The sequence below is a fragment of the Mobula birostris genome, chromosome 3 (genome assembly GCF_030028105.1).
Source record: "Mobula birostris isolate sMobBir1 chromosome 3, sMobBir1.hap1, whole genome shotgun sequence".
Taxonomy (NCBI): Eukaryota; Metazoa; Chordata; class Chondrichthyes; order Myliobatiformes; family Myliobatidae; genus Mobula; species Mobula birostris.
The window spans coordinates 70127847-70140884 of record NC_092372.1 but is presented as its reverse complement, the minus strand read 5'-3'; the positions used below and the strand labels follow the sequence as shown (position 1 = coordinate 70140884).

Here is a 13038-nt window from a genome sequence, read left to right as displayed (position 1 = left end):
TGATGCATTAGGCAGTTTTGACAACCCATGGTAGAGCCTTTCTATCTGTTGCAGTGCAGTTTCCATAAAATGCAGTGATGCAGCTCTCTACTGCAAATTCTGTGGAATAATGTGTGTATGGACATGCATAGTCCAGCTCTCTTCAGCGTCTTCAGATAGCAGAGGCGTTGGTGAGCTGTTTTGATAGTGTAGGATGTGATCTGGGACCATGTGAGGTTGTGCAAGATGTGCACTCTCAGGAGCTTGAAACTACTCGAAGCTTCCTTTGCTGAGCTGCCACGTAAAGGGAGTGTGAATAGTGCAAGTAGATTTCTAGAACGGATTCATTAAGTTCCCACTTGAACTAAGACTAAGCAAGATAAGAGGTCATGGCATTGGTGGTGATGTCAGTGGGCTAACAAATATAAGGCAGTTTCATTAAATAAATTATTTCAGGGTCACTGTAACTGGGTGCCAAAGGGATCAGTGCTGAGACCTCTGTAGTCTGTGTTAATAACCTTGAAAAGATTGAGCGGACAGTAGCCATTTTTGCTGTTGATACAAAATTGATGGGAAGCCAAGTTAGGCACATGTTCTGACGAAGGAAACAGACAGGTCAAATGAGTGTTAAAAAATTGGTAGATGGAGCATAACGTGGGGAAATGTGGTATTATCCAATTTGATGGAAAGAAAATAGGGAGAAATTATGGAATTATGGAAAATTAAGGTACAAAAGATCACTGTTTTCTCCTAAATGACATACAGAAATTTAGAATGAAAATACAACAAATATTTAGACCTTGCTAAGGAAATGGACTATAAAAATAAGGAGGACATAAATGACTGCAGATCCTATGCAAAGTAAAGAAGCTTTACCACAATTATGCAAAATAATATGTCTGCATCAGAGATGGTGCCTGCATTCTGTTTGTTTTTTTTCTGTAATCAGTAGCAACGTGCAAGCTTATGTGAAGACAACTGGTCACTTTATTGTGCTTTTGGTTGAAACCAAAGAGTAGTACCAAAAATATTGCCAGACTGGAGAAAGCCCAAGGTTTTTTTTTTGAAAATTTCCCACATATTGTTGGTATTTTTGGAATTTAGTATTTTCTTACAGACATGCTATTTAAATGAAAGTGAAGATCTGTTTAGACTATGTAAACATTTTATGATGGTGTTGATTATTCCCATAATTAATTTGGTTTGCTGATAATAGAAGCAACATAAAATGAATTTAACTGCACTTTGCCAGTATGTGTTGACCTAGTGATTTAATCTTTGAGGAACGTGCATATATTACTGTTTTAAAACTGACTATAGACTTGTTGGTTCATCTCAGGTCTGATCACACAGTGAAGATCTTTGATCGACATGGGCACAAAAGGAATGCAATTAATCTTCCAGGGTATGAAGAAAAATCACAGTATTTTGAATGGCTGCTTACCTCAGACTTATTTAAATTATTGCAGTTATTTTCTCATTCATTCTTGATTATTCAGATGGGAAGTTCACAAGATTTTTTTATAGTTTAGTTTAACTGTATAGACATCATTAATCTTAACCGGTAAAAAAAATAACATTCTAGAAACAAGGGAGTTTTTAACAATTACATCTAAGCAAAGAAGAATAAACTCTAAAGTAAAGCTTGAATATGATTTTTTTTCATCTGTGTCACCTAGAATTTGTATTTCTATGGATTGGGATAAAGATGGAGACACCTTGGCTGTAATTGCTGACAAATCAAATACCATCTATCTATGGGATGCAAACACTCACAGAACATCACAGTTGGACAGTGGTATGAGGTGAGCTGACCAATGCTGAAGTTTGTTTTGTTCTTCTTTTCTGGAAATCCTTCATTTTTAGAAAGTTACATTGATCAAACGTGTACTTTGTAAGTATTTTACCCATAAACTAGGCTTTCTAGTTCACTTAGAGAATAATCAAAGTGTCCAAAATTACTAAAAATCCTCCGATAAAAGTATTTGTATTCCATTGCAAAGTTAAAAACTTTGCACTACACACCAACGACTACTCAGCCTAATATATCTGCTCATTTCTTTTAAAAACTGCCCAGTTGTTCCGGTTCCCCACTGTTATTACATTTATTCTTTTCCCATTGAAGGTAGTATTGAATCTGATCTACTCAACCTTTGCGCCAAAACTAAGTCAGATACTAAACTGTCAAAGCTTTTCCTTAGGCCATCTTTAGTTTGTTTGCCAGTCAGTTTAATCTATGGCTTAAGGCTATGATACCTTCGTCCATTGGAAGTAGTTTTTTTTAATTTGCTTTCTTCTTGAAAGATATTGGAAACATTCAAAAGTAACTTTAATCAAGTAAACTACTGAAAATGAGAAATTTGGGATTAGCGGGTTGAGTGGGGAGTATGAGTTATTGAAGTGCTCTTTCAGAAAGCTATCAGAGGCACAGTGGTTTGAATGGCTTCCTTCTGTGTTATTTATTTATATTATATTAATATTAATGGTAGCAATATATATACCCAAAATAGTAATGTTCAGGTTAGAGAAAGTGTTATTATCACATCTCAGTTTGAGCATCGTGCTCAATTCCAATTGTTGAAAGACGAAAGATACATTGATGTGTTGTAGGCAATGCAGTGAAGAACTTTGCAGCAGATGCTAATTATTCATAATTAGTAGATACAAGACTGTCTTAGTATGAAGTTAGTTCAAGGATCAATGGACTCTGAACATAGAACAGTACAGCATGGAAGCAGGCCTCTCTGCCCACTATGTCTGTGCCAATCTATCTAATCTAATCTGCCTGCAAATGTCTACACCCTTCTATTCCCTGCCTGTTCATGTGTTTGCCTAAATGCCTGTTAAGTATTGGTAGCATATTTGCTTCTATGACGACCTCCTGGCAGCATATTCCACACTCCTGACAATCTTATCTTAAAAATAACTTGATACACAAATCTCCTTTAAACTTTCACCCTCTCAATTTTAACCCTTTGTCCTATGACTATCTTCAACTTTCTATGGCTCTCATAATTTAATGTAAGTCTCTTGAGTCATCCCTTAGCTTCCATTGCTCCTATCATTTGTCCAATCTTTATGGCTAATATTCTCCCCTGGTGAACTCTCCTGCACCTTCTCCAACATCCTTTACGTTATGTGATGACCAGAACTTCACACAATCTTCAATGTGGCTTGACTGAAGTTTTATACAGTTGCAGCAAGACCTTTTAACTTTCTCACTTAGTGCCCTAACAGATGAAGACACACATGCCATACACCTTCTCTATCACCCTATTATTGGCCCTGGGGTGAGTTGAAACATGTGATCTTGTAATTAACATGAAAGCAGTAGCAGACAGGTAGAATTGACACCTTTGCTCACAAGGAAAGTCATTATCATGAGTCTCTTGCCATCTTTTCTAAGATCTGCCAAACCCTTTGCTAATCACCCATATACTGCTCCACTCTGTGCAATGGTAATTCGGTTCCCTGCTACTAAAGCGCATACATTTTAGGTTAGAAAATCATATACAACAGCATACTAACAGCTCCATGCCATAGAGAATCAGTATCTAGCTGCTTCATGTACCAATGCATTCTGGACTTTCATTTCTCATTTTCCTGTCCTTCCTCACAGTCACACTACACACCACATCTTCTTGTATGCCATCTGTAAAGCAGGGATGGCTCCAGCATGATCTTGCCTGTTGAATGTGAAGGTTTGAGTGTGGGAGGGATGAAAGGAGTGAAATTATTTTAATAAATTCAAAGCAAACAAGTTGCATATAATATCAGTAGGAAATTAAAATCAAAATAAATAAAAATGAACTAGAACATCATTAATATTATTGAAATAATCTGTTAGTCAATTGTAGCAATTGCATGATGTTCTCTTTCGAAAGATAAATCAACTCATTGGTATTAATGCAGCATAACCTCAATTTAAGTATAAGAATAAATGAAGTTAAATTAGAATTGTTAACTATGGATTAGGGTCTGTTACATTACAGGTTGGATGGGCTGTGTAATACTTTTACAATTACTTTGTATTATTTATTGTTTTATAAATTTCAGCAGTGTTTTTATATTGGAGGAAAACTTCTAGTATTCTCCTTTTTTTGTTAGCAGTGATTTGGATCAAGAATTATTTACACAGATCTATCTGGATAATAACCTTACAATTTATTTCCTCCCCTCTGCATAAAGCTATTGCGAACTCTGTGCAAATTCTTTCCATGTGAAGTAGAATTTACTTTGATTATCCCTTGTACTTCACTTTTAGTCTATTTATTATTCTTAGTTATGATGTATCTTTGCAGGGACCAGATGTCATTTCTGCTGTGGTCAAAAGCAGGATCACAACTTGCTGTTGGAACAACCAAAGGAAATCTGCTTATTTATAACTTACAGACTTCCCGTAAAGTCCCAGTCCTCGGTGAGTACATTGTGACCTATGCTGGATCCATAAAATTTGTGTACCCTCTGTCTTTTGAAAATTTACAGAGTGAATTAGCTCATTATTTTGAAGGTGATTTATATTTCCTATTTTCTTAATATCAAAATTCCAGAGTAACGTTTTATATTGACACCTCTTAACCTGGAATTTCCTCTCAAATGAGGTTAGATTAATTCTCTTGTGGAAGGAAAGTAAGTGTGCACAGAAATGGATTTCAGCCAATGTTGTAAATTGAGAGAGTCAAAACAAAAATAATGTCGATGCTGGAAATCTGAAAAAAGATTCTGAAAGTCACGTGAGATTTGTGCAGAAAAACAACATGACTCTCTGACTTTCTTGCCTCTTACACTGATCCTTGAGGAACAGCCATGCCGGTAACTGCATTTAAGGCTACGTCCACACTAGACTGGATAATTTTGAAAACGCTGGTTTTGCGTAAAAGCGATAGGTGTCCACACCAGGCGTTTTTGAAAATATCTCCGTCCACATTAAAACGGGTGTTTGGGCGAATCTCCTCCTACTGGGCATGCGCAGGACACAGAAAGCAAGCAAAGAGGAAACAGTATACTTGGTGCGCATTTGTCCAGTTACAGACTAGAAAAACTTAAAAGGAAATTGCCAAACAAAGGACTTGGTGCGCGTTTGTCCAGAAACATTTCCTACAGCCATAGTCTCTTCACCGATGAAAGGGACAACAGCTACAACTAAATGCAATAAGGCTTATTACTGGGCAAAAGTGAAATTTGCTGTTACCTCATTTGTTTGCCTTTACTTTTGCCATGTCTTTGTGTATTATTTTGCTGTATTTAACATGTGCAATAAAACGAGTTACTGGGCAAAAGTGACAATTGCATCTATTGAATGTTTGCACAAGCAATACTTTAATAAAGCACCTTGTTAAATGTATAAAACATGTCTGCATCAGTGTTATTTTGTATTTCCATACAATGTTATATTAGGCTGTTACACATCTATTGTCAGATATTGTTGTGGTGCTTGGAGGTTGCGTTCAAGAAAACAATGAAATGCCATGCTGCTGCCACCATTTGTTCCGGCACGTCACGACAGCGGTTTTAAAAATAGTCGGTTGCCTCGTACACACTACGCTGGATATTAGACGTTTTCAGATTTATTCACTCTGGAGAACATTTCTAAAAAGCTCCGTTTTCGGGGGAGGAAAACGCTATTTCAATGTGGACGGAGGGTCAAAACGAAGAGAAAAGCTTCAGTTATGGATTTATCCGGTCTAGTGTGGACATAGCCTAAGAGTCAACATTGATTTCAACAATTTCAGATAATGAATTTTTCCTGTTGTATCAAAATTTGGAAGTTACAGTGAAAGATTATCTAACTCTAATGTTAATTGAGTTTTTCTCTTGGAAGAATTGAGTGAAAGAATGGATTTACTCTAATAGAGATGTCAGTGATGCTGGTAGAGCATTGAGAGCATCATCAGAGTGTGATGGGGCAGAAGTAAGGACTGCTCATATGGACAAAATGTCAAAAAGAAATAGGGAAAAAATGCTGGAAAATCAAAGTCAGATAGCATCTTTGGAAAAGAAACAGTTAACATTTTTGTGTCAGAAGGAGTGTCCTGGGTTACGTGGATCTTGGGTAGCAGTGCAATTTGTTTTGGCAGATATGGAAGTTCTGGTTGAACAGTGAAGGGAGCTGTTGTTTGGTGGCTAGATTGAAAACCAGGAAGGTTGGGTTGAGCAAATAATTGTGGAGGTATTTATACTGTTAGACATTAGGATGGTTCAAATGACATGGGAATTTGAACCATAAAAGGAAAGGTTTGGGTAATTAACAGAGGGAATCGGAAAGATGATTGGTATTTGAGTCATGCAGCTGCTTGAGAGATTTGTACAACTAATGAAAAGTTTTTGAAAAAGTGATGAGAAAGATTTGTTTGAGAATGAGAGGTTCAAGAAAATGATTAGGTTGAGTCAGCAGATTCACTGCCAAGTCCCAAGAAGATGAGATATCTGTCCAGAAGATGAGGTGCTGTTCTTCAAGCTTACATTGGGCATTACTGGAGCAATGATGAAGGCTGAGTGCAGTGAAACAAAAATAAAGGTCTGAGTTGCCCTTGCATACTGAACAGACCTGTTCTGGTGAAGCAGAGTTCTGGAGGAAGTGCAAGCGAATTGCTGCTTTCCTGCTTGGTGCCTGATAGGAAAGAAATAAAAGGTGAGGTGTATCGTCTGTGATGACGTGGGAAAGTGCTGTGAGAAAATTGCTTAACAAAATGAACACTGAAATGTTGGCACTGAAGATGCTTCATCTGCTGACTGCTAACATTATTTAGTGTTTTCAAGTTTTGTGCAGCATTTGGAATTACCACACGTGCTAGTGCTTCACATGGACAGTTGAGCCAGCAACAGCTTTGTTTCATGTACATTCCATTCTTAAAAAAATGACTTCCTTAATCTAAACTGTATTTTCATGTACACTTTCTTTCTCAGGAAAACATACAAAACGCATCACTTGTGGTTGCTGGAGTTCCCAGAATCTGCTTGCATTGGGTGGTGAAGACAAAGCAATAACTGTTAGCAATCAAGAGGGCGATACCATTAGGCAGGTAAAAGAACTTACTATAGTTTTGCCAATTAGCATTCAGACTTTCTATGAAAATTTGTGACTGAGTTGAAATATATTAATTTTGAAATTAAAATAACTCCAAGCCTGCAAAATGTTAGAATGAAATTTATCTGGCAGGGCTTACAAGATTATAATTGCAGAACATATATTGTATAAATGACTGTTACTTAATGTTCTGACAAGTTCTGAACTTTTAGGAAATCCAAGTTAGACATAATTGAATTATTTTAATGAAAATTCAGCAGTCAAGTCTACTTACCTTTACTTCCGTTTACTGAACTCTTAAAGTTGCTGATGACTACCTCCATAACTATGAAGTATTCCTTTAGCAAACAATCCTCAAAATTGCTAACCAAATTAAGAAGCTTGTATACTCCTACCCCCAAATTATATTACACAAAGCAAAACCCTCTTCAGTAAAGTGCATTATTAAAATGTGTGAAATCTCATAACTCAGTTGGGACTATTTTCTCTATTGATCATTTTGAACATAATTACAACATAATGAATCATTTTTACCCAGGCAACTTCAAGTGAAAACTACCAAAGTTCACTAAGTGTTGTGTGCAGTCCTAACCTGAAACCTTGCGGTTTCCATCTTCTATCTCAAAATGTTTGAAGATAGACCTGTTACTTTCTGTGGATTTCTCCATACTTAGTCCCATTTCTGTGTGTGTGTTTTTTTCAATTTGGCTCTAGGTATATTCCATTGTGCTCACCCTCCATCAATTTTGTTTCAACAGACCATAGCAAGAGCAGAGCCAAGTGACATTCAATTCTCTGTGATGAAGACTGATGAACGGGCATCAATGGGAGAAAACACGGTGTGTTCCAAGGAAAATCTGATGTTATCTTATTAAATGGATTGAGCACCTAAGAAAGTTGTGCTTTTGGAAGGTGCATTGAGACAGCTCAAGAGTTACTTTACTTAGAAGGGCCCTTGAATATGTAATGAGATTGGAATTCTGAACTCCAGTGTGCTGTAATATGAGTTCCTTCCCAAGTGCCTGACATAGGGTTGTCAACATTAGATTCTGCATTATTTGCAGAAGGCTGTCATTGTCTGAACCATGAAGCCCCAAGAGGATCAGGATAACATCTGTATAGTTCATCGAGGAATGTAATGTTTTTCCCAAAGACAAACACACACTCTCAGAAGAAACACACTACAATTCTATATCTACTGTCTGTGATTTTAAGTTTTTCTTACTACTCTGATATCAATTCCCATCCAGAAAACAGTTCATTTGATGCTACTTTTATCAAAACCTTCCATTTATGGTCTCTTCATGCCAATATGCAGTAGCAAAAGCCCTATTTCTGGACCCTTGCCACTATAATTGGAGGAATTGCAAAATTGTTTTCCGCTCAAAACTTGCCTGTTTTTCCTCCAAATACTCCACTGCAGTGTGTAGTTTAAGTCTCAGAAATGCACAGGTAGGCAGGGGTCAGTGTATTTCTGTACAGTTAATTTTGTTCCAGGTCTGAGGTATTAATCTTCACCTACTTCTTTCCTCATCAAAGCAGTACATTAGTGGATTTAATTTGTCATCTTTCTGGTCTTTTATCAGGTCAGTGTCGTTTTGGGGAAGAAAATATTATTTTTGTTTAATTTAGGCGATCCTGATAACCCTATTGAATTGGCATTCCAGCAACGTTATGGCAGCATTATATCTTACAGATGGTGAGTTTATGTTAATCTGCTGGATAGGATTACAGTTAAATGAATAGAATGAGACAATGCATAATTAATAGCTTTTGCATTGCTACCAAATTGGTGGTTCAGTTTGCAGATTATAGATTTCTTATTTGTGCCTGGCCAACCTTCTTGTGGACATAAAGCTTACTAGTAAACTTAACATTCTGTGCTTTTCTTGTTAGTCCAGTTATTTTAGGCAATTATTTTGTGCTTCATGCTGGCAATAAATATACCATGCCTTTATTAAAATTAATCATAAAATTACGGGGAATTTTCCCTTTTCTCTCAAAGTTGTTCAATTGCATTAGTTTAAAAATAGCAACACAAAGTAGAACAAGTTCATAATATCATGCATTTGAACTGCAAAATATTGAAATATTTTCAGTTTATACCTTTTTAATACTTTTATTTATTTAAAATAGCTTTTTTTTCTTTTTGCAATACTGCAACTACCTTGTGTTTCAGGTTTGGAAATGGGTACATTATGATTGGCTTTTCTCAAGGTTACTTCGTAGTGATTTCAACACACATTCGTGAAATTGGCCAAGAACTATTCCAAGCCCACAATCATAAAGACAGTTTGACGAGTATTGCCATCTCTCAATCCCTGAACAAAGCTGCTTCCTGTGGAGACAACTGGTAAGTTAAGTTACTATTTCAATATACTTGCAGCAGATATATCCCTCCACAGCCACATGGTATGCATATGATAATGTTAGTAATGCTTTATCACTAAAGAAACCAAGGTGTATGAATACCTTGATGCAATTGAAATATACAGTTTTGAAATACATAAAATAGAAATAAATTAATTCTAGTTGTTGGTGCAGTTGTAGTTAAATCTGAAATATTTGAATCTAGTCAAGTAGGTTATAATTATAGGCCTGCCACTTAAAAAATCGTTGGTACTGTACTGAAGGCCTTAAAACTTGAGCAAGATTTTTTCTTTGCACATTATACAATTGTAGAGCATACAAACATAAATCAGATCAGGACAGCTGACATATTGGAAGTTGTGTAAGGGAAATGGTCAGCTGCCAGCAATCAGTATTGGGAGGCTGTATGGTTACCGGTCAAGTAGAGGTTGACTGGATATGGTTACTTAGATGAGGTTCAGTCACCATCCTCGACAGAGTGGGTTACTGAGTTAGCAGGAGTTCATAGAGTTTAGTATTGATTGCCAGGTCAAATGGAGGTTAATGGTGACAATTAGTGACCAGGTCAGGAGATTGGGGCTAAGAGGTTGATAGCTGGAGGGAGTTCTGCAAGATGAGAACAAGGCGTGAGTATTGTAGTAGGAACCAAAGTGATAAATAAATAAATAGATAGATAGATAGATAAATAAATAGAAGTACCTGAGCTGAGTTTCCAGCACAAAGCTGAGGAAGTGCCACTGTAAGGACTGCCGTCAAGATAGCAACACTATTAGCATGTTGGGCCGAAACTACTCAATAGCAGGTGTCTTTCTGAATGATTGAACAGATTTCTTCTGTGTGATATCGTTACATATCACAGCAAATTTGTCATCAGCGCGAATGGAATTAACAGCAGCCAATCAAATTTCTGGAGTAGTGTAATTTGTCATGAAAGTCACTGTAATTGTCTTCCACTCTAGAGGAGTTTTATGTGCATAGTGCTGAAAAGAGCAGTGCTACTTGACTTAATTTCTAAGCTATCATTTGCAATGTTTTTCAATATTTCCCTTGCCTTTGCTTATTGTTATTCTAAAAGTGTATTGTATCCAAATGCCTAGGGATTTTATTTTTAAAGAAATTTTGATATTTATGCTGTGCCAATCTTCACCCAATATGTTATTCGTCAATGGAACATACAGTCATAGAGCAATACAACATAGCTACAGGACCTTCGGCCCAATGTGTCCATGCTGATCATGGTGCCCACCCAGTTAGTCCAATTTCCTACACTCAGCCCATATCCCTCCAACCCTGCTCCTTCACGTGCCTATCCAAGTGTTTCTTTAAATTATATTGTATCTGTCTCAATGAACATTTAAATACATAGTATGAAACATTTTAATCATAGAAATGCAATGTAGTAAATGATTTTCATCAGTGTCAAACAAATTTATGACTATAACTGTTCAAATTCAATGTGTTTTGTCTCCGTATGTCACTAAGTCAAGGTATAAAAGTTATGGGTCAATTACAACCATTTCTCTCAATGTGAATGAAGTAACATTTTTTGTAATTAGCTCAGGGATATCCCCCAGAGGCATTTAACAAATTAGAAAAAAATTCCATTGTCTGTAGAGCATTACCAAAGTTAACATCTGGAAGAATGCTTAACAGATCAGAATTTAGTAGTGGAATTGGCCTAAAACCTAATACAATACAGATATTAAAGGAAACAAAGGAGATACTTCTGCAATACTTCACTTCCAGAAGTACATCCGCTACTTCATTGATGAGTCCCTTGCTGTTTATGGAAGGTCTTAAATTTTTAAGAGCATTTTCGCCTGACATTCTCAGATGCTGCAATAATCATCTTGCAAGTTTCCCAGAGCAGTCCTATACCTTAAGCTGACTGCTTCCATAATTGTCTGGCATTAGGAAGCCTATTTTGTGTGCTGTAAATTTTCTTTGTCCTAATACATATCCCTAGGGTCTAGCGAAAGAAAAATATAATCACTTTACTGAGGATTACAACTCTCAATGGTGGATATCTGCATGTTATCTAAATTAAAAAAAGTGCTTGCAATTTAAAATAGAGGATTGCAATTTAAAATAGAAGTAGATTATAAATTCAGAATAAGGTTTATTATTACTTTGTTATATGCCATGAAATTTGTTTTGTGGCGGTAGTACAGTGCAAAGACAAAAATTGTTATATATTACAAATTAAATTAATAGCACAAGAAGGAAGGAGTGACATGGTACTGTTCATAGGTTCATGGCACTTAACCAGAAATTACTATCTTATGTCTTGTGGTATTTCCATTGTTTTGGAATAGCTAAAGCTAAGTCTTCGGAAACTTTTATTTTGAGACCTTAGTCTAAGTTTCTTCCAGAATTAATTTAGATTTCCTATGTGATTAAAAATCCAATGGATTGCATCTAAAGGGAAAGAATATATTCTGTATACATCTGTTACAGTCATTGAGAGGTGAGGTTCCTAAAGAATCTATATTTTGGGAATGTTCATGATATAGGAAATGGTATAGTAAATATTCACCTTTCATTGGTATAGTAGTTGCCATGGGTTGTAAAAAAAAATGAGAAGCTAGTAGATCCCTTTAAAAATGATGTAGCAAATCAAAAGCAAGCTGCACTTGATTTGACAAGCTGGAATTTACAAGTTTTACCTCAATGGTATTGTTGCCAAATGGAAAAGCACAAGTGATTGAGGTTTTTTTTTCCAATTTGAATATATGGTAGTATGTTTATTTCTCAGACTTCCTCCCTCTAATCCCATCAGAAAGACTATTAAATGTCAGTAGCTGTCACAGACCTCCGTTGGAAAGATACTATGCTAATGTGTACCCTTACACTTCAATGTAGCAAATAAAACCACTGCTAAGTGACAAATTACACTAAATAAACCCTTTGTTATTAGCAAAGATTCTTCAAATGCATGTTCAGGAATTGGGCAAGGGGACGCTTAAAGTTAACACTGAAATTAGGAAAATGTTCACGATATATAATGGGCTCCCTATTCTCTAATACTTCTCTGGACTTTGGTGAAAGAATCTTTTGGTTATTGCATTCATCACATCAGGCTTGGTGGCTGCTGTGATAATTTAAGGAAACACAAAAAATAGGTGAGTCTTTAATATAATTAGTTCTAATGCTTCTGTTAACACAGAGATTTGTATCATAACCATAAAGAAAAGTTTGCTAACTTGGTGGAGTGTTTCTACTGAGGAATACTGTTTCTTTAGTACATATCTCTTCTGATGAAGTAATCCTAATATATTTTCTTGCCAGCATTAAGATCCATGATCTGTCAGAAATGAAAGAAATGTATGCTATTGTAAACCTGGATGATGAAACCAAAGGTAATACTGGAAAAAAATGTTTGATAAACTTTTGCACAATAATAGTATCAGTGATGACTTCATTTTGGGATACTTTGGGGCATCTTGAGATTCTGAGGGTAATATATAAATGCAAGTTTTTTTACCTTTGCATGAGAAAAATCTCTAAAATTCATTGTCTGCAAATCATACGCATGTCATGCTGTTGTTAAACAGGACTAGAAGTGTTCTTCTAATTTGGATCACCAGAAGCTGAATGGCAAAGATTAGCAGATGGATATAGGTGTGGTTGATGGGTAGGAATACCAGTAATAAAAAGCCTAA

The 13038-nt window shown here is 36.1% G+C and overlaps 1 protein-coding gene across 2 annotated transcripts in view; it reads left to right on the top strand.

The window, feature by feature from the left end:
* Window positions 1-13038, top strand: part of wdr19 (WD repeat domain 19) — a 142539-nt gene that overhangs the window by 24490 nt on the left and 105011 nt on the right. For both annotated transcript variants that reach the window (XM_072252856.1, XM_072252855.1), the window contains exons 3-10: window positions 1319-1384; window positions 1659-1784; window positions 4281-4396; window positions 6886-7001; window positions 7765-7845; window positions 8593-8705; window positions 9186-9359; window positions 12665-12735. In XM_072252856.1, coding sequence (XP_072108957.1) covers window positions 1319-1384; window positions 1659-1784; window positions 4281-4396; window positions 6886-7001; window positions 7765-7845; window positions 8593-8705; window positions 9186-9359; window positions 12665-12735 — 863 coding nt within the window. The remainder of the gene's footprint in view (window positions 1-1318; window positions 1385-1658; window positions 1785-4280; window positions 4397-6885; window positions 7002-7764; window positions 7846-8592; window positions 8706-9185; window positions 9360-12664; window positions 12736-13038) is intronic.